Raw genomic sequence first — 25,440 nt, 5'->3', positions numbered from 1 at the left:
ACCGTAAAACCGTTGTAAGTGACCTCGGATATATCAAAAAAATTTATTTTACCATTAAAAAAAAGGGACATAGAGGAGAACACATGTTCGTCATCGCACAGGAATTTTTCTTCCATTTGGTAGAACTGTAGAAGGTTCACTCAGGCAGCGAATTTGAACTGTATTTCTTCCTTGCGATCAAAGCGATTATTTCTTTGCGTATACGATTTTACCGATCGTCGTTAGGCTTAGACCTACCACAGCTGCTCACTGGTTAATTTAACCCCGCTGAAGACTGAACTAGCTGCTTCAATGGCGTTCTGGACGTTCTTTGCAGCTCTATTGGCGCTGGCGGGAGTACTTGTTCTAACAGAATCCAACTACATACAGTACAACACTTCTCAACGTTTAGTCCCAGACAAGATCAACGTCCATTTGGTTCCTCACTCTCACGACGATGTTGGATGGTTGAAGACCGTCGATCAGTATTACACCGGTTCGAATAATAGTATTCGGGTTTGTTAACAGTTTAGTTAGTTCCCTCTTTATTTCTTCATTTCCTATTTTGGACTAGTGGAAGTGAAAATTGGCTCTTGTTCAGGGAGCTTGCGTTCAGAATGTTTTGGACTCAACAATCTCCGCGTTATTGGAGGACAAGAATCGAAAATTCATTTATGTTGAAATGGTACGCCAGTAGTAATATTCATATTTCACTCTATATTGCTTCCATAATGAGTCATATTTACCAGTTACCACATTTTCAGGCATTCTTCCAACGATGGTGGAGGCAGCAGAGTGAAACACTTAAGACTAAAGTCAAGGAACTTGTCAAATCTGGTCAACTGGAGTTCATGTAATGTGGATCAACATCTCGTCCATATCATTTGCTATATAATTTTCATCTTCTTACTTCATTTAGGGATTCCTTTACATACAATCAGCTGCATTTGTCATTGTATTTGAGTTTAGGGATTTTTCATCTACTGATTTCCTTCTACATTCTGCGTTTTGTAACTAGAAATGGAGCCATGTGTATGCATGATGAGGCAACCACACATTACATAGATCTAATTGATCAGACGACTCTGGGGCATCAGTTTATCGAAAAAGAATTTGGGCAGAGGCCCAGAGTTGGTTGGCAGATTGATCCATTCGGTCATTCTGCTGTTCAAGCCTATTTGCTTGGTGCGGAGGTAATTATGTAGTTTCTGTTAAGATTATTTGAACTTTATATTGTACATCTAATATACTTTTATGCTAATGTGATGACTGATGAGTTATCCTCTGGCCATTCAAATAACAAACTAAATTTTATTTGATTGAATAAGAGGTCATTAAAATGAGGTGTTGTTCTTAATCATATATTTCTTGCAGCTAGGTTTCGATTCCCTTTTTTTTGCACGAATTGATTACCAAGACAGAGCTAAGAGGCTGGATGAAAAGACTCTTGAATTTATGTGGCAGGGATCTAAGTCACTTGGAAAATCCTCTGAGGTAAAGGGATATGGAGCTTTCTCCTCTTTGACATAAATTTTGCAACAGATCTGCTTGTCTTTGAAACTCTTCAAATAGATATAGATTCACCTATTCACTCTTGACTATCTTTCAAGGCCGCAGATTAGACTTAGTTGTTGTGCCTTTAAATATGTGTGCAGATCTTTACAGGGATTTTCCCCAGGCATTATGATCCCCCTGATGGTTTCACATTTGAAATAAATGACATTTCTCAGCCTATTCAGGTAAACCATGAATATTCTGGACGGCACCCTAAACTTCTATTGGGTACACCGTACACTTCCTTGTTTTATGTTTAGCCTCTTCTTGTTTCTTTACATTTTTATGCTGTTTGACATGATTCTGTGCATGAAGGATGATCCACTTCTGTTTGACTCTAATGTTCAAGAGAGAGTCAATGATTTTGTTGCTGCTGCAGTGGCACAGGTGAGATACAGAGATATGATTGTTATAGCAATAGAAATCTATGGTAATAAAGGGATGAGAAGCTAAGACTTATTCCCTTTCATAAGTCTAGTAACATGTTGTTTAATTGGCATTCAATGTATATATAGTAATAGGTAGTATAAATGTAATAAAAACTGATTAATGTAAGTTATCTCTACTAAACTATTAATTCTATCAGATAACTATTTATTCAACTAATTATAATTATTTACTAACAATAAAATAAAAAAATTGAGAAAAGGATGAACATTTTATTAATAAAGGAAAAAATGTTATGAACAAAGAAATATAAAAACTATTTCTGGTTTCTCAAAAACATGACATAGTAATCCTAGTCTAATTGTGTAAATATTTTTGCCAAGGCATGTGATCTAATTAGGAAACACCTTTTTCGTCAGATTTCTATCCGGATGTGAATCCAGTGGGATCACATTTGGAATTTGAACATAATCAGAGACATATTGAGAAATTGATTGCGGCTTCTCATCCTGATAAACATAAGTGTTTCCATATAGGCTAATTCTCGTACAATTTCCCTTCAATACCGTAATACTTATCTCGTATCAGTTTGCTCTGAATAACTCTCTGCCAATAGGGATATTCTTTACACTTAATATGATCTCGTATCAGTTTTCTGATTTTTGTTTTTCCCTCCCCCTCGACCCCTTCTTTGTAATGTTCAACCGCTCAATGCGATTCTTTTCTCAATAAAAAATTGACATTTTCAAAAAAAGAAAAGATGATTAGACGGAAATAGTTAAGGCTATTTGTATTGTGATGACAAAGTAATGAATCATTCTTCAGTTTCGGATTTATTTTGGTTCTCATTTGTCCTTTTCAAGACTGGCGATACATAAAGTTCCTCTCCTCATTACACTTAATGCGAACATCTGTCCCTTTTTCTAGGCTAATGTAACAAGGACCAACCATCTCATGTGGGCTATGGGGACAGACTTCCGTTATCAATATGCTAATTCATGGTTCAGACAGATGGATAAGTTCATTCATTATGTCAATTTGGTAAATATCATAGAACAACAGTTCTTTCTCATTTTTTGTTCAAATATATAGTGTAGTTTGTAATTAGTTTTTATAAGATGATACCTTTATTCTATGTTTATGGACACTATATTTAGAACTTCTGAACATGAGATGCTTTCAGGATGGGCGTGTTAATGCTCTATATTCAACACCATCTATCTACACTGATGCAAAACACGCCACAAACAACTCATGGCCACTTAAAACTGGCGACTTTTTCCCGTAAGTGAAATTGTGGAGTTTTAATTACTCGAAACCAACTTCTGCTTGTATTCATCGCCAACTTCTCATATGGGATATTAAATTTCAGATATGCAGATCGTGCAAATGCATATTGGACAGGTTACTTTACTAGCAGGCCTGCCTTTAAGGGTTATGTTAGAGCTATGAGTGGTTACTACTTGGTAACATCTTCAGACATTGAGAGAACTAAGTACACAACTCTCGGAAATTTTAACATCTCATTCAATTATTTTTCATAACCAGGCAGCCAGGCAACTAGAGTTCTTTAAAGGACGAAGCGAGTCTGGGTCAAATACTGATACATTAGCCGACGCTTTAGCTATTGCTCAGCATCATGATGCTGTTAGCGGGACACAACGACAACATGTCGCTTCTGACTATGCAAAGCGACTCTCTATGGGCTATTTTGAGGTACAAGCCACTTGCCTAATTGTCGTGATATCTTTTTAGCATTTTTCTGTGACAAACTTCTAATCTATTTGCTATTTTTTGCAATTAATGATGTCTTTAGGCTGAGAAGGTGGTGGCGTCCTCATTGGCTCTTTTGGCTGAATCCAATTCAAGTCTTGAAGATTCTTCCACCAAGTTTCAGCAGGCAATAATAATTACCAAAAATTTTCTTGTTTGATTCTGTTATTTATTTTCAACAAATCCCATTTATGTATTTTAATCTTCTCAGTGTCCTCTACTGAATATAAGTTACTGTCCTCCATCAGAAGCTGCTTTGTCCGATGGGAAAAACCTGGTGGGTTCCTGGGAAACCTGGCATTTTTAACTGCAAAACTACAACTTTGGTTTATTAATAATGAGTCATTTATGTTTCTTTTTTCTTTTATAGGTGGTAGTTGTTTATAATCCCCTGGGATGGAAAAGGAAGGAAGTTATCAGAATCCCTGTAAGTGTTCCTTATCTTTTCTTGCTCAAGTTTTTGTATTCATTATCTTTTCTTTTAAGCCAACAACAATTTTTATGTGTAAAGCTTGTTTACTATTGGTAGTGATATAATTCGAACATATGTAGAACAATGCAAAGATTGCCAAGAAACTGTTGCTTCAGGATCTAAACCTGCACTTGTAAAGGCTTGCATATTGTTTCTTGCTAAATTTGTTTTTTCTCCACAAGTTAGATGGAATAGGAAGGATATCATTTATGCCTATTTCTCCTGTGAGCAATTTGACACTTTTTAATACCTCTTTTACAAGGAGGATAGGATCTCATATATCTGTTTTGCTGGAGTGTTTTATGTGCTCTTTTTCAAGACCTCTGACTGATCACAGCCATGCATGCACGTGATTGAACCACTGTTTCTTCATATCAATCACGGACCTAGCAATTGTTTTTACTAAGAACCATAACAATTACAAATGAAACGTGTTGCAGGTTTCTACTGAGAGTATAGTTGTTCTCGATTCTTCTGGAAGAGAAGTGACTTCACAAATTGTTCCCTTGTCCAATGTCTCTTTGAGGATTAGAGACTATAATGTGAAATCCTATATAGGTAGATTTCCAGATAATACACCAAAGTATTGGCTTGCTTTCTCAGTCTCTGTGCCGCCACTTGGTTTCAGCACTTACATTGTTTCAAGTCCCAAACAAACAGGTGTGCTGCATTATTATACTGTCTGCTATTTGTGATACCTCTGATGGTATTGAAAGATATCTTTATTTGACCAAAAGAAGATTTTTTTTTTCTTTTTCTTTTTCTTTTTCTTTTTCTTTTGTGACAGGGAGTTCAGTCATCTCAGAAGTATATGCAACAGAAGGAAACCGAGTTTCTAGCGAGGAAGTTGGCCAAGGAAATTTGAAGCTACTATATGGTACAGACAATGGGAAACTAACTCACTATGTCAACAAGAAGAATTTGGTATGTTGTGTACTTTTTTATTCTCTGGCAGCAATTTATATACTTTAATGGTTTTCCCCAATGTTGTTCCTCTAAAGCTTGAACAGTGTGATCTTATGTCAAGAACGTTGAAGAAATATTTGATCAATTCCTATTATTTTTTTTTCAATTTCTTTTATCTTCCCATTGTAGTTTGTCATCATTTTATACTATTAAAGGAAGATTTATAGATAAAGTTGCTGGACTGTGAAATTAACATTTCCATTTCATTGTTACTTTTTTCTTTGATAAAGGTTGAGATGTCCACTGACCAATCATATAGTTACTACTTGGGCTATAATGGAACCGACAGAGAAAATCAGGTATGCATATATCTAATGGACCTTTTTTCTGTGAATGTAGCCTTATTGATTCTCAACTCTACTGGACCTTTTCCCTTTCTCGTGATTGATGGTAAGGCTTGAAACTAATCATTTCTTCTAAATTTGAAGGCCTCTGGGGCATATATCTTCCGTCCAAATGGGACACTCCCAATAAATTATGAAGGGAAGGTACTACGATCTACTTCGTACGTGCCTTAGACTAATTAATTTGTTGTTTGCCCAAAATGTAATCTTTAGAAGAAATGGGGTTTGATGTTAATTTCAGGTTGACTTAACTATTATAAAGGGCCCTCTTGTGGATGAAGTACACCAAAAGCTGAGCCCATGGATACACCAGGTATCTTATATGCGGTCTATTTGATTGAATTTTGAACGTATTTTAAAGTTCGAATCAATTATATTTTTGTTGAAAAGAACTGTTAATCGTTTTCTTTCAAATTATGAATTATAAACTTTATATTATTTTATCTCTTTTGATGGTTTCCTTCATGTTTTGAAAGTAAGAAGTTTCTTGCATCATACAGTTTCTTAAAAGGCAGTATAACAACAAAAAGAAGAGACTAGAAAAAAATATTAGATTATAACAAACAAAAGATCAAGAGAAACATAATCATGTGCAAAATGAGACGAAATGGTTGCATAAAACAATAAGATGCTCCGCTTAGTGTGCAAAATAATATGCTATACATTGAATTTATTCTGATTTATTGCTTACATAGATGAAAACCGTATGTGTGCAGATCACAAGGGTCTATAAAGAGAAGGAACATGTAGAAGTGGAGTTCAATGTTGGTTCATCCCTAACTTAATTATCTTTCATATGTATGCCAAAGTTTACTAACAGGAGAATCAAAATTTAGGTTGGGCCTATACCTGTGGATGATGGATACGGCAAAGAGGTTACAACTAAAATTACGACCGGGATGAAGACAAATGCAACTTTCTATACGGATTCTAATGGGCGAGACTTCATAAGAAGGGTATATTGATGATGGATTCAGTGCTCATTTGGAAAAATATGTTAACTTGACAAAGCTTAAAGATTTTAATCTGCGATGAAGCATTCTGAAGTATGATGTTTAATGTCTTACTTTCTTTGGTTGTAATTCTTTTTGCAGGTTAGGGATTATAGAGATGATTGGGATCTCCAAGTTAATCAGAGAATTGCAGGAAATTACTATCCAGTATGTTCAACTGATATTCTATATATATGACAATTTTCCCTATTTCTTTCTTCACCACTCCTATTCATATTTTCTTCTCAGATTAACCTTGGAATTTATACTCAAGATGAGAACACAGAACTATCAGTTTTGGTTGACCGAGCTGTTGGTGGATCTAGCTTGGAGGATGGTCAGATAGAGCTTATGTTACACAGGTTGTCATCATCTCTTTTACTACAACAATTTATATAATATCTCTCATATATCTCTTGGTTGTGAAGGAGGTTGCTTAATGATGATACTAGAGGTGTTGGTGAAGCTTTAAATGAAGAAACTTGTGCACATAATGACTGTCAGGGCTTGGAGGTAAGCATAAACATAAATGTTTTAGATACAAATAACAAAGTATTCCCAAACGGGGCAATATGAACCTACTTGTTTATGCAGATCCAGGGGAAGTTTTACTTTAGAATCGACCGATTAGGAGAAGGTGGTGCTAAGTGGCGCAGGACATTTGGACAAGAGATATACTCTCCCCTTCTGATGGCATTTGCTGAGCAGGTGGAGGAAAAAAAATAATTCCAAGTTCGACATAAATTAAATAAATGCCTCTCAACTTATTGATTCATTTGTTCTCAATAGGAAGGAAATGATTGGACAGACTCTCATGTTTCAACTTTCTCTGGGATTGAAGATAGTTTACCTGGTAATGTTGCTCTCATAACTCTTCAGGTAAAACACCTAACTAAACTTGTTATCTTTAAAGTCCCTAAGACCTAACTAAACTTGTTATCTTTACAGTCCCTAAATCAAATCAATAAACATATATCTTTCTTGTGTGTCCTCCTCCAGGAACTTGAAACTGGAGAAGTGCTTGTTCGGTTGGCCCATCTGTATGAGGTATTACTTTCTTGATTTGAATATTTTTAAAATTAATTTGTGAATTCAATTTAGAGCCTTTTGATTGATATATATACATTGAAAAAGGTTGGAGAGGACAAAGATTTTTCAGGCATGGCTAAGGTTGAACTGAAGAAGTTGTTTCCTGGGAAGAAGGTAATAAAAAGTAGTTTAATTTAACACACTAAAGTGATGGGTATGTCCAATTTCATCACTGAATGGTTTGTGGATTTGCAGATCCAGAAAGTAAGAGAAATGAACCTTTCTGGCAATCAGGAGAGAACAGAAATGATTAAGAAGAAACTTGTTTGGAAATCAGAAAAATCATCATCAAGAGATGTTTCAAGTAGGAAGGGAGCATCTGTAGTAGATCCCATTGAAATGGTGGTTGAACTTGCTCCCATGGAAATCCGCACCTTCCATATTCAACTTGATCACACTTCTGATTTACCATCATCATATATGTAAGTCATACTACCACTGTCTACAACTAAACTAAACGTTTCTTTCAAATAAATTAAGAAGTAGAATTATCAAAACTTGGATAATATATAATAGTTCAGAATTCACTTAAAAAGTATACGATAATTGAACAGAAAAATTCTTGAAAACAACTGAAATTAGATAGAGAGAAGAATACTCTTCTAGTTCTTCTTGCGGAGCAAATCATCAGGAAGGACCTTAAGAAGCTTCTTCTTCTTTGATTTCGCAAGCTTCTGTAGAGTCTTTGGATTTGTGATCTTCTGGAACTTGGTTCCAGATCTTAGGATATTCTCCTGCTTTCTTTTCTCACCTTCCTCTCTCCTCCTCCTCTTCTCCGCCTTGTTATTCTTTATCTCATCCTTCAACTCGGTCATCCTCTCCTTGTAAGCCTTCTTTATCTCCTTCTGCCTGTTCCTCTCTTCAACAGTCGTTCCCTTGATGCTCACCTTGCAAGCAGACGCTCGGCGAGTTCGCGGCTGTTTCCACTTTCGACCAGAGACCTTACCGGCGATCACGCCATTGTAGGTAGGGTTAGCAAATACAGGCTTGTTAGGGTTATCGGAAGAAGATACGGCCTGTCTCTTGGAAGAAGGAGCGGCGGCTGAGACGTCGACGTCCATGGAAGTATCAACTGCATCTTGTTCAACGGCATTACCGAGGAGAGTATGCTCAGATCTCTTCCTCTTGTAGGTCTTGCCACCGAAACCTTCATCCAAATTCCTGAAGTCGACGGTGCAAGCCATTTGTTGTTTGTTCTGTTTACAAGCTAGGAAAGACTTCTCTCTAACCCTGCAATGGCATCGGCGGCGGGTTATATATATTCTCCCTCCTTATTTTTACCTAGAAATGCATGCGGCCCAATTAGAAGTCGCTCGTTTTCGGTCCATAAAGTCTAAGCCCAATGCTGAACTGGTCACTGCAAAATTACTTCATTTTTAAAAACATATAAACTTTTATTTTTTATTTTTTATGAGATTTTACGATTTTATATCATTTTAAATTATTTTTTTATAATATTTTTTACTTATTATTAATTTATATTTAAATATATAAATTTTTAAAAATGGTTAATATATAAAATACTTAATTATATATATATAAATAATAATATAATTAATATTTTTTCAAATAAATTCTTACTTAGTTTAAATGTTTTAAATGTCTTACAATTGTAAGTATTTAAATGATTTATACTGAACTATTCTTATTTTATTATATTTAAGATTTGAATTTTCAATAAAAAAATTCAAGACATTTATTTATATTTAAATAATAATATTTCATTCATATCATATTTTTTTTCTTCCTTGTCTATCTATGGAAGGTGGTAGGTCGGACTGAAAGTTGGGAGTCCATGTAAATTCAAATTTTAAAATTAAAATAATTTAATAATTATACCTTTTATAAAAAAATATTAAATATATAAATTAAATGTATAACAATAATATTAATTAATATAAAAAAACATTTCAAAATATATATAAAAAAATATATTAATATAATAAATTGTAAACAAACAAATATATCATAATAATTTATCAACTAACTAGTATTCCATTTAACAAAAATACTCCTTTCATGTATTTTTGAACCAAAATTTTCATTTCATTTAAGTCATGATACTTTAACTGTCTAAACATTTTTTTTTTCCAGTTGATATCATAGCTAATCTGTTTAAACACTTTTTTCCAGTTATATCATAGCTAATCCATTCGTGATAGATTGTATTGTATATGATGTTTCTATAATGAAAAAAATAAATATTTTAAAATGAGAAGAAATGACAAAGATAAACATAAACATAAGAATAAAAACAAATAAAAAATAATAATTTAATAGCATTAAAATACAACTCGAGAAATGATTTTCACGATTAGGGTTAAATTTATAATAAAAATTTTAAATTATTAAAGATGAGAAGTGACTAAAATATAATATTAGGATTAGTGATATAAAAGGGTTATCATAAGAATAAATAAAAAATGAGCCTATAAAAAATAATAAAATATTTACCAAAGAGAAAAAATTAATATATTATTATATTATATATAATATAGAGAAAAAATTATTATATTATATGGAGAGAAAAAAAAAATATATTATTATATATAATATATAGAAAGAAAATTAATGTATTAATAGGAAATAAATATAAAAAGAATAAATAAAAATATAAAGGAATATGATATTATAATGTAAAATAGATATTTTATAATATATAATTAATAATAGAAATAATAGTATTATATACTAAGAATTTAAAAATTTTGAGTCCTAAAAGTGGGTACAATTGTATTGGTTGCGGGGCTTGGAAGGTGGTGGGTGATTTTTATTTTATTTTTTTCCTTAATATTCTCTAACTCTACAGTAAAAGTATTTGTTTATAATTTTAACAATTTAGTCCTATTTGCTGCATTTGGTAAAGGTAAATGGTAAGAAAGTATAAATTATATATATTATTAAAATATAAGACATTATATAAATGATATAATTTGTGTTTTTTAAATAATATAAAATTCAGTAAAAGAATAAATATTATTTTGATTATTGTAATTTATTTTTATCTTTGTTAATTATTTCTTTAATATTATTTTTAATTAAATTTATTGATATTTTAATTAGTTTAAATATCATATCAAATGAATAAATAATATAATTATGTTATTATTTTAAATTAATAATATTATATAAAAATAAATAATTAGTATTAATTTAGTTTAAAATCTGAGATAATATATTTTTTAAATTATTGAACTAATAATTATTTATTAGGAGAGATAATAATTATAATATTTTTATTTTTGTATTACTAATTATAAAATAGACGTTAATTTTCTTATTAAAATTAAATTCATTTTTTAATTATTAAATTCTTAAATAATAAAATTTATAAAATAAATTTATATTCCAAAGAAAATAAGTAATATTGAAATTAAAAAATAATTAAAATTTATTGATAGATCAAATAAATGTTAATATTAAAAAAATAGATAAAAAAATTAACAAAAAATAATTAAAATTTTAATACTTTCGTATGGAAGTTACTAATTTGTACATTTATACTCCTTAAGGTATAAGTTATATAATTGGTTTTACAGTATATAAAATATTCAACCAAAAACTTTATAATTTTACTATTAGTATAGTTACTATCATAATATTGTAATAGCTTTTATCAATAACCACCTAAACATATTCAAACCTAAACATATTCAAACATGATACTAAAAGTAATTTAGTATATGATAAAAAGAAATATCTGCTTTGATAAGCTATATTTGGGAGAAAGAGACGTTTGAATAAAAAAAGATTAAGAACACGTTACAAGATTAAGAACACGTTACGATATTTAATGAAAAACATTCGAGTTGTTTATATTTAAAAAAGAAGATTTGGGAGAAGGAGAGTCGTCATAGAATAAGTTTGTCAAAAAGATAGTCATTTTAAAAAATAATCTTAATAATATACTTTTTTACATCAGACAATAATTAAAAAACACATTGATCAAACAAACTCCAAATACAAGTACCATAAATACAATGCAAAAATAACAAACCTCATATTATGTATATTATGTAAGATGACTTGGTTATATGTTGTTCGTTCCTCTTCATAGAACCCGTTGCAAATCTTTGAATGAAAATTAAATGGCTATCAAGATTGGTGGTAATTGGTAACAAATGAGACCCGCAGAACATAGAGAGCAAACTCCTTCCTAACCAAATTTGAACCACTAAAAAAAGACAAGACCAAGGATTGTAAAAAATATTAAAGAGTCACATTTCTCAAAATTCAAACATATAAAAAAAAGTCTATCAAAAGAGAGTATGTACGGTACCTAATATTCAAATTTGACCTATGCAATGTTGTTTTCAAACTATTTGACATATTTGACATATCTATTAGGTCTATATCAATAGTGACAATCTTTAAGTGGTTGCAAACTCTTAACTTCCTAATAATTTTCTCCCATATAATTGGATTCTACACTAAAAATAAAGCTTTCAAATTATGATGTTCTTATATTATCCTAATTGTAACAAATTATTAACTATTTATATATTGATGGTTTCAGTCAGGTATGTTGATGGTTAGTTATGGGATCAATTAGAATGAGTGACTCACTAAATTATGTCTAAATCTAGTTAGAAAATGTTCCAGGAGTCCAACAATTGCATGAGAGCATGTGTACTGTGCAAACTTCAAAACTACTCTTTATTCATAAGGCAGGCAGAACAGATTGAACAATGATGTCCTGATGGTTCTCAATTGCAACAATTACCTTAGTAAACATAAGAATCTTCTTCCATATCTTTTCAAGTTTGATAATATAGATACCTAATAATAGAACAAATGTAATTGTATATTCTATATTATTTCGAATTGAAACCTTCAGAAAAAATGGATACTCTTCTTCTGTCTTTCAAAGTTTGATAATATAGATACCTAATAATAGAACAAATGTAATTGTATATTCTATATTATTTCGAATTGAAACCTTTAGAAAAAATGAATACTTTTCTATTTTCATAATCTTGAGCTATAAACAATAAAATTAGAGATAAATAACATAGCTATCTAGACTTGCAAACATAAAATAATCTACATCATCAACAAGTAAATACTTAAGCTACTATGTAAAGATAGATGATTGAAGACAATTACTGTCGTTGCAGCGCTTGACCACGTATCGCCCCATTTTAAATCGCATTTATTCGTTTCAAGATGGACTTCAGCTGCCAACATAGAATAAGTCAGACCAAAAAGATGTGTAGGACAATGGAGGCTTTGAAGCAAGAAGTCAAATCAGGGACTAATAATCTAAGGCTTTGAAGCAAGAAGTCAAATCAGGGACTAATAATCTAAGTTAGGATCCCTATCTCACAACATTTTTTAAATTAAACAAATCAGTCAGATCAGAAAGTTAGACAATCTGGTCATTATTACACTACCACAATAAATACTTGAACCGGCCGATAAATAAAACAATCTTGCTATCATTTGAGAGTTGATATTACTTGTAACAGCCGGTAAATAAAATAATCTGGCTATCATTTGAGAGTTGATATTACTTGTAACAACCATTTTTATCATTAGATGGAACAAGAAGATGGATAAGAGAAGACAAACTTTGAAGCTAGTAGTCAAATTAGAAACTGAGAGTCTAAATTAGAATCCCTAGGTCACAACACTCTCAAAATCAAATAAATCAGTCAGACCAGAAATTTAACAATTTGGTCATCAGTACCAGTCAGATCAGAAAAAATTAGACAATCATATCGGTAAATAAAAAAATCTGGCCTTAATTTGGGAGCTGAGATTACTACTGTAACCGCCAATTTGCAATTATCAAACAAAAACTCTGTATTTGAGTACATAGAGAATCATAAATTAATAAAAGTAATTGAGTTGAGAGAAAAAAAGGACCTTAAGAACTCTATGTCATGCTTCACGTGTCTGGATTGAGGACATTCGCTGGAGAACAATTTGGGGAAGAAGCAGCCATTGTTGTTTTTCTCTCTCAAGATAATCAAACCCTAGCTTGCATCTAAGAATATTGAGAAATAAAATAAATTAAATTTGTTAGGATCTAGATCGAGGCTGGGAGACCGGAGTTGGCCGGTTATCGCGTTTCACTCAAAGAGTGGTGATTAATCCGGTTAAAGATTAATACCGGAGTTTCAATACTACACAAACTGTCACAAATCCTTGAACAAAGTTCAAACGCAGAAGTGGTTTGTTTCAGGTTGAAGCAGCACACACACGAGATAGACAAAACCAGATTTGAATAAGACAAGTTTGGAGATTGCTGGATCGGTTTTGGAACTTAGTAATTCGGTTGGAGCGGTATTAGTAGGTTAATGTAGATCGGTTATAAAGTAAAGCAGACGGAAAGTAAATAACAAGACAAGTTTTTATGGATATTCGGAGATAAAACTCCTACGTCACCCCTTCCTCTCGAAACCGCGAGAAGGATATTCACTAAGGAATACAAACACAATCCGATCGAGATTTATTTCCTGCTCGATAACACCCGTACAATTTTAACCGAAATTGTAGAATTACACTTCAAATAAGCGCTTTTTGCTTTCTAGAGATAGAACACAATATTGAAAATTCAGAACTTGTAACCCGCATTTATTCCTCTTCAGCTCCTTCTTTTATAGGTGAAATGTGCCAACGGTCACATTTCATTTCCTTGAATCTGATTGGTTGAGCAGATGTTCAGTGATTCAGACATGGCGGTCTAGTCTTCCAGTATGTAGGTCAAACTGGCTAGGTTTGTCTTTTACTCAATATGGCAACTGTCGGTTGGACAGTTGTCTGTACCTGGAAGATTGCCTTTCTGATTTATCCTGAAGTAGAAAGATCTTGTAGGACGGTCTTCTGCAGCCTGCAGACTTTCCTCAGACTTGTATGAATATGGCAATGTTCAGTCTGTTCCTTCGGTATCATTCTCAATAGATACTCGAAGTATCTTTTTATGCTGGTCGGTTATGTATGTTAACCGGATGACTTCCGGTTTTTCCTTGGCTTCTGAATGTCCGGCTGTTTAATCGATTTTGGCCTTCTGATTTGACCGATCTTGACTTTCTTGTGCGGTCATGTTTCTGGTCGGTTTAATTGCTTGACCGGTTGAGTTTCTTAACCGGTTGAGTAATTTGACCGGTTCGGTTCTTTGCCTGTTCCTGCACAAGAGTTTTGTTTTTGTTAAGTTTTATTTAACCGATCTAATTTTATCTAACAAAATTATACCGAGATACAAATGGAGCCCCTAAACTCACGAGAATACCCGAGCGATTGTAGAAAGCGCATACATGCCACCTCCAAAATCTTGTATTAATCGAATATCCACCATCGAAACCTGTAAATGCCCCCCAATTGTCTCTTTATGCTTAATCAAAGCATGTATATATCAAGTCCATGTTCATTCTTCAATGCTCTAGTTATGTCACTAATTGCAACCACCTTCCCTCCTCTATCTGGATAAGCCTTGCAACCTAAGACCCAACATTTATAAATTACTGAAATTCATTTTCCCCAACTCCATTAACTAATTAATTATTTCAAACAAAATAAATCACAATTCATAATATATAACATCGATCTTCAATGCTCTGTTGCATAAACCACTACTCATCTTGTCGTAGCCTCCCTGCCCAATGACCCCCAAAATCCTAATAACAATATCATATCGGAACCACTCCTCCTCAGAATACCTTATTTTTGTATGATGACAAATGAAGATAAACACAATCATAAATACTTCATCAACAGAAAACCCTCCAGCAATTGGTAACATTAAAAGAAAAAAGAATGTCGTTGTTTATCACAAACCTCTTGTCTGAAGGAGTGTACGACATCATCTGATAATTCCTATTTGGAAAATACTTTAGCTACATCTTGTCTGAGGAGGATGAATGGGAGAATTTGTGAAAATTGAATGACCCTTTACTTTTAACATTGGAAGAGAGAGAATGTTTAATGAAGATAAAGGAGGATTGGAGTGGCTGCTGAGGGGCCGGGGACGGCTAAAGCTTGTGCTTGTGTCTAAATTCTCAGTGCATTAGAATGAAGGCCTCGTTTCTTGGTATGTGCGTGAATCATTTGATGCACATATAATACCTATAAAGTGTCGTCGTCATCGTAGAAAGGTGTGTTGGTTGCGACAACTACGAATCTATCTCTGTTTTTGTGCTTGATAGGAAAATGTCCAGTCCAGTTCTCACCCGTTGCACGATATTGTTGACTACAACAAGATCTAGGTCATCGATCAGAAGCTCAATAGACTTTTGACCTAAAGCTTCAGCTGCAGAATAATCATAAAAGGTGATCGATTCCTGCGGAATTAAGGTAAAGCAGATTAAAATCAATGTTGTAAGTAAAAAGCTGAATAGTACTAAAAGCTTGTTCTAAGAATGAATGATAATTTTCCATCAAAAAGATTTTACGACTCACCAGTAAATTATACAACCATTCAGATCAAATATATGAACATACGGCCCAATGACTGTAGTATATTCAAGTACCGTCTATTAGTAAACTTCACAATCGCCGGTCAATGCAGCTAATAGACAGTGCTTAACCAATATGGCATATCCACTACAGTAGGTAATCAACCAAGGGATTTTAACGACAGATGCATAATCAAGCTTTCAATAAACAAATGGCATCAGTGTACAGAACCGATGCCTCAAACAGATTGTAACGAGCTACATTGGATTGGCGACTCACCTGAATGAAGAAAGAAAGCAGACAAAAAAGAAGAACTGAATTCGTCGATAGCGTAGGAAGTTCAGGTAGACGTTCTGCTGTTCTTCGCGTTTATTTCTTTGTTTCTTCTCAGTTGAATCCTTCTTCTTCGACGGAACGGAGCCTCCAAGAATGAGATTCGTTTAAGCAATCACCGATGGAACTGCCCTTTTCTCTCTCAAGAACTGGATTGAAACCTCCCTCCAGAAAACTCAAACTCTAATATGAAAAACCGCCCCCTTCTCTTCTTTCTCCACTCATGCCCTTTAAGAACTGATTTTTTTTACCTTTCTCTTCAGCTGAAAACAGCCCCTCTTAACTTCAAGGGTTAAATTGGAAATACGCCCTAATATCAAGGGCACGCTTGAAAAAAAAATATATATTTCAGCTTTTAAAATCAAGGGCACGCTTGGAAAAAAATATATATTTCAGCTTTGTTTTTATTCCCGTTTTTTCCAATCCTTTATTGACACTATCATCCCAAATAAATCTCCCTAGCCTCGTTTCTATTCAGAAAATTATGAAAAGTTTATGGTCAATTCTTGACATCACGAACGTGGATCTCCTTTTTGAATTAACCCAAACGGACATTCATACCCAAAGTTACGATGTTTTAAAGTCACCCCTCCATTTCAATCTTTTCAATCCCGTGATTTTCACTTTCATAACTTTAATAGCCCATAACTTTGTACACAACTTTTACCACAATGAGGTTGGTACATTGGAAAGGCAAGACTCTTGCCTACATCCCCATGTTCTCATTTGCTCACGAAATGGTCTGTGTTGGTCAGGAGACTAGCCTCACAGAAACGTGCCAGTTCACACATCACCTTCGCTGCAGGCGACTTGGACTGAGCTTTAGGGATAACTGGGTGAACTATTTAGTGTTGTTGGAAAGAAATTTCAAAGGGCTTTCCAAAGGTAGCTCATACACTGAAGATGGATCATTGGTTCAAAAGATATGATTTTTAGAAATGCAGCATAACTTCAGTTAGCTCCCAGAATTTGCATTTGTAGCATTGCCTCTCTTGTACTGATCGTGAGAGGGCCTTAAATGTCGAACTACGGTTCGAGAACGATGCCATTGGAAAGGTAAATGAGTCATATTTCCAAACCAACTTGAATCACCCAAAATCATCGACCACAACTCAAGTTACGAATTTTAAAGTGAAAGGGTGTTTGGTTTAAACCTTTCTGGAACACCTTCCACTCATGACCGGATTTTGTCTAGATATAGGGAACCAATGAAAGATTGGGCTACAACATATGAAAGAGGAATAATTTCTCTTTTCTAAACATCCAAGATCATTGAATTTCATCCAGTATTGAAGCCGGGATAAATTCATGAAGTTTAGGGTTCCAATGGAAGCTCCATGGGGACTTCAAACTTAAGGATTCTTGATTTTCTTTTCCAATAATCCCCTTTTCAAATAACCCACTTTTCAAATAATCCAATTTTCCCATTTTAGAAGACCAGTCTACTCTTTTCCACTTCTTCTTGACACGTGCTTGATCCCTCTTTGCCCCGGGTTGACTCGTCGGTTGGCTGGTTGACTCGGGTTGACCGGTTCTCTTGTTTTCCCTCTTTTCGAGCAATTTCTGCACAAATTTGCAAATAGTAATATTATACTCAAAATTCAAGATTTTTCAAAACGTACAACATGAACGTGTCACGGGTTGGGAAAACAGAGTCGTTATTAAATTCGACCTTTGGATCGTTATCTTTTAAGCTTTTCTAGGTCGGTTTTCCACGAGGTGTTTCTTTTGTTTTCCCAGTTCAGTAAACAAACATGAGTATTATTTTGGGCCGGGTTTTCTTATTAGGTATCTTGGGTATAAAAATGTGGTGTCTACAGTCAATACAAATCAAATGAAGGCAAATGGTAGTTGCAGGCTCTAACCAAATTGTATATTTTTGAGGCAATGACAACTTAGAGTGGTTGCTGATGGAGTCGGGGACGGCTAAAGCTCGTGCTTGTGTATAAATTCTCATTATATTGAAATGAAGGCCTCGTTTCTTGGTATGGGCGTAAATCATTCGATGCGCATGTATGTTATGATAGTTGATTAAATCTTGATCGAAAGGCCCACGAGCAACCATGTGGAAGCATCAGGAGATTACATCTGTTCTATTTTAATTGTTTATCTTAATTTCGTTTAGTCCTTGAACTTTTTATTTTATTATTTTGGACATTATATTATTAGGCCATGTCATTAGTACCCTAACAGAATTAGGGCAGTATTCTAAGAGGATTGTTATTTAACTTATGCTGTTTAGGATTTTGGGATATGTAATGAATGAGCAATAACTCTCTTTGTATTTTTCTCATCTATCTCAATCAATTTCTCAGGTTAAATTCGTCTTTTCAGGCAAATAGTGACTCTTCTCTTTTCAACTTACTTCTTATTGTATCAAATGGTATCAGAGCCGACGATTCTCACGATGGTCGAAACTAGACATCAGTCGGATAATGACTTTCTGCATACATCGCTAGTTTCGATTGCTCAAAAGTTTGAAGAAATGCGAAAATGGATGGAAAATTAAATAGCTTCGATTGAAGAACAGGTACACATAATGGCAAATAGAGATGGAGTTGGTCTTCCAGATGAGTTAACAGATTCGCCCCGAAATACACCACTAATGGATAAAACTGATGTTCCACTGATTTGTTTGACGAAAATAGATTTTCCCAAGTTCGATGGAACAAAATGTTGAAGGCTAGCTGATTTCAGCAGAACAGTTCTTCTATATGGATAAAACTGCAAAAGTGACAAAGGTAGAGATCTGTCGTGACCGTCCAACAACTCTAACCAATTCACTTCATATCTTGGAGGATAATACGGGAACCAGTTTAGAAGCTATAAATGAAACATGTTCAAAAACAGAAAAGGTTCTTTAGATTTAATATCATTTAAAAAGCCAAATGTTAAATGGGCCTTTAAAGAAGTTAATTGGGCTTTTAATAATAATAATCCCTGTAATAATAATCAAAATACATATTAGTATAAATAAAGGATAGAATGGCTATAAATGATTATGACTTTAAACATTCAACTTTTCATCTCTTTTAATATATCTTCTTTTTTATTATCAAGATCTTCTTTACTTTCTGTCTTATTCTTTTCAACCCATTCTCATCTTACACAATTCTGGATATAAGATATAACATTCACTTACCAAAGAAAGTTGTTCAAGATCATGATCAAACGGGTCACGACAATTGGTATCAGAGCCATCTATCCTCGGCAACACTTCCGCTGATAATATGACGAGATCACAAGCTACAGAAGAAAATTTTCAAAAATTAGGCGAGCGAGTTAACGAGGCAACCTTCACAAGCAAAGTCGAAGAGATACATCAAGTAATTCAAGAACAGCAAAGAACAACATAATCAAAGATTATTTCTCAATTCACTCTACTACAATAAGAGAACGCGAAACAGTTCGAGTTCATGCAACAAGAATCCGCAAGACACCAACAAGAAATCGCAAGACAACAACAAGATGCGAATAGACGACTGGAAACAATGCAATCACAGTTTTTGGAGAATTTAAAAGCAAAATGTGAATCAATACCAAAATCTACCAATCAACCAGATGAAAGAGCAAAATGGACCAATTCTTCAAACGCAAGAAGGAAAGACACACCTCTAGAAGATGGCATTTTCCAACGACCGAATGGAAACCTGTTAGACAATAATTATGTTAAAACAGCATACGACCCACATACAACAAAAGGGATGGGGTTACAATCAATTGGGAATTTATCATTAAGAAATCCTAGAATCGATCTTGATAAGTTTGATGGAACAAATCCAAGGGGTTGGGTACGAAGGACAAACCAATTCTTCAGAAATTTCATAATGGAGAATTACGAAAAAGTGAATTATGCTATATATTTTTTTACGGGACGAGCTGATATTTGGATCACAGATTATTTAGTAGATCATACAATTCAATCGTGGGATGAATTTACTAATGAAGTTCTGGTAGCATTTCAAGAAGTGGGCCACCAAAATGTTATCATTGAATTTCATCAACTGAGACAAACCAGGACACTAACTGATTACATTGACCAGTGGAGAGAGTTACAATCATTGGTCATTTCCAAGAATTCCTCAAAGTGAAGGATATTATATTCAAAGTTTCTTGGGTGGTTTAGGTGATGAATTAAAAGAGGCATTGAAACTGCTGGAACCTGAAACATTAGACAAAGCAATTCGACTAGCAAATGCTAAAGATGAATTCTTAGCTCCGTTACCAAAGAATGTTAAACAGCCGAGTAGAACTGCAGAGAGACCATAAAGACGAATCATCCAAAACCAACATGGACGAATACCACTAGGGATTAGGGAATAACCTCAAGTTCAGAACAACATGCTCGATCTGTAAACTGGGCATCGATACAAGAAAAGAAACAGAAAGGGCTTTGTTTTAAATGTGATGAAAAATATACTAGAGGTCATATATGTGCAAATCGACAATTATTAATGATTGAATTAGATGATGAGTTGGAAGAAAAACTAAGATTGGAAAAAGTAACAGATGATGATACAATGGGGGATGGAGGAGAACTGTCTGTTCAAACCATAAACGGTACTGCAAGTAACTCTACTCTAAAGATCGTGGGACAAATCAAGAAGAGAAAAGTAACAATACTTATCGACAGTGGCAGTACTCTGTCCTTTATTGATGAAGGGACCGCTCGACAATTTGGATGTGAACTTATAGAAGATAATCCACTAACGGTAACAATTGCAGGGGGTGGAGTTCTGTACAGTCGACACATTCTCCCAAATCTTAAATGGCGAATGCAAGAATATGAGTTCGTATTTAACGTAAGGACAATCAAGCTCGGAGGTTGTGATATGATTTTAGGAGTCGACTAGATGACAAAGTTTGAACCAGTAAGTCTGAATTATTCGGAAAGATGTATAAAAGCCAGACTCAACGGATCAAAAATACGTTTATACGGGACTAAAGAAAAAAAAAGTACTTTTAAACTAATCAGTGGAGAAACAATGAGCAAGAATATCAAGAAAGGATTGGGATGCTTTATAGGTCAGATATATCATATGGAAGTTAAAGATACAGAGAAATTGGACCAATATAAAATAATACAGGCAGAAGAAATACCTGATACAAATATCCAGAGGTTGATCAACAAATATAAGACGGTTTTTGAAATTCCAAAAAATCTTCCACCTGTACGAATAACAGACCATGCCATCAATCTCAAATCTGGTTCGGATCCACCTAATCAAAAACCTTACCGTTATCCTTTTATTCAGAAAGGTGAAATTGAATCATTAGTAGCTGAAATGAAAACAGCAGGTTTTATAAGAAACATCACAAGTTCGTTTGCCTCTCCGGTGATCCTGGTCAAAAAGAAAGATGGAACTTGGAGGTTTTGTGTGGATTATAGACAATTGAATGAAATAACAATTAAAGACAAATATCCAATATCTGCAATAGATGAGTTGTTGGATGAACTACATGGAGCAACCATCTTCACAAAGCTGGATTTATGGGCAGGTTACCATCAGATACGAGTTCGCGAGGAGGATGTACATAAAACTGCTTTCAGGACGCATTTAGGGTTGTATGAATTCCGAGTTATGCCTTTTGGATTATCTAATGCACCTGCAACTTTTCAAGCACTGATGAACGAAATTTTCTGAAAATGGCTAAGAAAGGGAGTATTAGTTTTTTTTGATGATATTCTCATTTACAGTACTACTTTAGAATTACATTTATCCCATCTTGAAGAAGTGTTAAGAATTTTGCAGGCCAATAGTTTATTCGTTAAACTGTCCAAATGTTCTTTTGGATTAAAGAAGTTGGAATATCTAGGACATTTTGTTAGTGGTCAAGGTGTTGAGGTCGATCCACAAAAGATCAGTTGCATACAAGAGTGGCCAGTTCCCAAAAATATAAAGGCTGTAAGAGGATTCCTAGGGCTAGCTGTATACTATATGCGGTTTGTATGTAACTTTGGTATTATTAGCAAACCTCTACACGGGCTTTTGAAGAAAGGGATGTTTAAATGGTCAGAGGATGCAGAAAAGGCATTTACAGATTTGAAAAATTCACTCGTTACTACTCCTGTATTAGCATTACCCGATTTCAACATTGATTTAGAAGTTGAAATAGATGCGTGTTACTATGGAATTAGGGCAGTTCTAATGCAGAAGGGACGACCTATTGCATATTTAAACAAAGCCCTAAACCCTAAATCCTATCTAAGGCTCATTTAGGGTTCTCTACTTATGAAAAGGAACTACTAGCGGTATTGATGGCAATTACAAAGTGGAGACATTACTTATATGGGCGACACTTTATTATTAGAACAGATCATCAAAGTTTGAAATTTTTAATGGAACAAAAAATTACTACAGTTTTACAGCAAAGATGGCTATCTAAACTACTTGGGTTTAATTACACAATAATGTATAAACAGGGAAAAACCAACCTGGCTACAGATGCCTTATCGAGACGAGAATCGTCTTCATTATCTATGTTATCCACTGTTACGTCAACCTGGCAGAAAGAGGTGGAGGAATCCTACAATGAGGACCAAGAAATATAGAGAATCATAGTTTTGTTGGCTTCACAACCTGATCAATGTCCATTATACAAAAATGAGGGCAATATCATCAAGTATAAAAACAGAATATGTGTGGGCAGTAAATGAACTCTAAGAGAAGAAATTCTAAATGTTCTGCATAACACAAGTTTAGGAGGTCACTCAGGCATACATGCTACATATCAAAGGGATTTGTTAAAGGTTATTGGCATCAAATCTCAATTAAGTACATCATATCATCTAGAAACTGATGGACAAACTGAACGTGTAAATCAATGTTTAGAATCTTACCTGAGGTGTATGAGCGGCTACAAACCAAAACAATGGAGCAAATGGGTGGCTTTAGCAGAGTGGTGGTATAATACCACTTTCCACACGTCATTAAAACTAACACCATACCAGGCTTTGTACGGATTAGCTCCACTTCCACTACCATTGGGAACAATGACCAAAACTTCAGTAGGAGCAGTAGAAGACTTTATGCTCGAAAGAACTCGAATATTCTAAATAATGAAGGACAATCTAACCATTGCCCAAAACCGGATGAAGCAGTATGCTGATCGGAATCGACAAGATCAACAATTTGTAGTGGGAGATTGGGTTTTCCTAAAACTCCAGCCATACCGACAAACAACATCAGCTACACAAAGAAACATCAAACTATTATAAGCAAGAATGTGTTCAATTTTGTAAGAAATTTATTCGAATTTGTCGAGGTCGCCGAATGTCCGAAGGGGGAGGCATTGTTATGATAGCTGATTAAATCTTGATTGAAAGGCCCACGAGCAACCACGTGGAAGCATCAGGAGATTACATTTGTTCTATTTTAATTGTTTATCTTAATTTCGTTTAATCCTTGAACTTTTTATTTTGTTATTTTGGCCATTATATTATTAGGCAATGTCATTAGTACCTAACAGAATGAGGGTAGTATTTTGAGAGGATTGTTATTTAACTCAAGTTGCTCAGGATTTTGGGATATGTAATGAATGAGCAATAGCTCTCTTTGTTTTTCTCTCATCTATCTCAATCAATTTCACAAGTTACTTTCGTCTTTTCAAGCGAATAATGACTCTTCTCTTCTCAACTTACTTCTTATTGTATCAAGCGTGTATAATACATATTAAAGTGTCGTCATCATTGTAGAAAGGTGTGTTGGTTACGACAACTACAAATCTATCTCCGGTTTTATGCTTGACAGAAAATTGGCCAGAGCAGTTCTCACCCGTCGTCACACGTTGCACGATATTGTTGGCTACAAATAGATTTAGGTCATCGATCAGAAGCTCAATATACTTTTGACCTAGAGCTTCAGCTGCATAATAACCATAAAGGTGTTCAGTTGTTCGATTACTGCGGAATTAAGGTAAAGTAAAATAGAATTAATGTTGGAATTTCCAGAATGAATCAATAGGTAAAAAGTTGTATAGTACTAAAATCTTATTCAAAGATTTGATCACTCACTAGTAAATTATACAGCCACTAAGATCAAATATATGAACAGACAGTCCAATGACCGCACTATATTCAAGTACCTATTAGTAAACTTCCCAGTCGTCTGTAAATTAACGGTGTCGGCGAGAGATTCGACTGTAAGAGGTTGATCCTTGACACGACTTTCTCTCTCTCTACAAAGGCGAGCATTCAATTCCTCATTTAGCTTCACCATCAGTTGGGCTACAACACTTAACATTTACACGTCTCCAGTCCCAATAGGGATGAGCAAATGGATAAACCCAACCCGTATTACCCAACTCATATTCAACCCAAATTAAATTTACCCAACCCATATTAGTAATTATAGGTTTAATATGGGTTGGGTAACCCAAATTAATTTTTTATTTTTTCATTTAATATGTATTTGACTCATTTAATACATTTTTATTCGTTTAATACATTTTTGACATATTTTAACACGTTTTTCATGTTTTTGGCACGTTAAACACGTTTTGACACGATTAACACATTTTTGACACATTTAATACATTTTTCACATGTTTAACACATTTTTGACACGTTTAACACGTTTTTTACATGTTTAACATGTTTTTGACACATTTAATACATTTTTGACACGTTTAACACATTATTGATACATTTAACATGTTTTTCACGTTTAACACGTTTTTGACATGTTTAACAAGTTTTTGGCACCTTTAACAAGTTCTAACACATTTAAACGTGCCAAAAACGTGTTAAACGTATAAAAAATGTAAAAAACGTGTTAAGTGTCAAAACGTGTTAAACATGTCAAAAACATGCCAAAAACGTAAAAATGTGTTAAATGTGTCAAGACGTGTTAAACATATCAATAATATATTAAACGTGTCAACAACGTGAAAAACTTGTTAAACATGTCAAAAACATGTAAAAAAATGTGATAAATGTGTTATAAACGTGCCAAAATGTGTCAAACGTGCCAAAACGTGTTAAGTTTGCAAAAAAAATGTTAAACATGACAAAAAATTGTCAAAACGTGTTAAACATGTTAAAAGGTCAAAAATGTGTTAAATGTGGCAAACATGTAAAAAAAACGTGAAAACGTGTTAAATGTGCTAAAATTGTGTGAAATGTGCCAATAACGTGTTAAACTTGTCAAAACGT

General features: G+C 33.9%; 2 protein-coding genes across 2 annotated transcripts; one reads left to right on the top strand and one right to left on the bottom strand.

Moving 5' to 3' along the window:
- The first annotated feature begins 112 nt into the window (after nt 1–112).
- Nucleotides 113–12,280, top strand: LOC124913689 (alpha-mannosidase At3g26720-like). The gene is made up of 30 exons (XM_047454102.1): nt 113–495; nt 581–664; nt 744–832; nt 998–1,172; nt 1,354–1,473; nt 1,635–1,718; nt 1,849–1,920; nt 2,848–2,961; nt 3,104–3,204; nt 3,293–3,386; nt 3,469–3,636; nt 3,737–3,820; nt 3,905–3,970; nt 4,064–4,120; nt 4,606–4,825; nt 4,953–5,089; nt 5,362–5,430; nt 5,560–5,619; nt 5,717–5,788; nt 6,192–6,239; nt 6,312–6,431; nt 6,570–6,635; nt 6,717–6,829; nt 6,896–6,980; nt 7,062–7,175; nt 7,257–7,346; nt 7,467–7,514; nt 7,602–7,670; nt 7,752–7,978; nt 12,077–12,280. Exons 1-30 carry the CDS (start codon nt 292–294, stop codon nt 12,090–12,092), a joined length of 3,066 nt encoding a protein of 1,021 aa, XP_047310058.1. The 5' UTR covers nt 113–291; the 3' UTR covers nt 12,093–12,280.
- LOC124913688 (rRNA-processing protein CGR1) lies at nt 8,049–8,801 on the bottom strand. The gene has a single exon (XM_047454101.1). The coding sequence runs from the start codon at nt 8,738–8,740 to the stop codon at nt 8,159–8,161; it is 582 nt and encodes a 193-aa protein (XP_047310057.1). The 5' UTR covers nt 8,741–8,801; the 3' UTR covers nt 8,049–8,158.
- Nucleotides 12,281–25,440: the final 13,160 nt, after the last annotated feature.

Source organism: Impatiens glandulifera, chromosome 9 (genome assembly GCF_907164915.1).
Source record: "Impatiens glandulifera chromosome 9, dImpGla2.1, whole genome shotgun sequence".
Lineage (NCBI taxonomy): Eukaryota > Viridiplantae > Streptophyta > Magnoliopsida > Ericales > Balsaminaceae > Impatiens > Impatiens glandulifera.
Note: the sequence above shows the minus strand (reverse complement) of the source record. Positions and strands in the feature narration are given on the sequence as shown.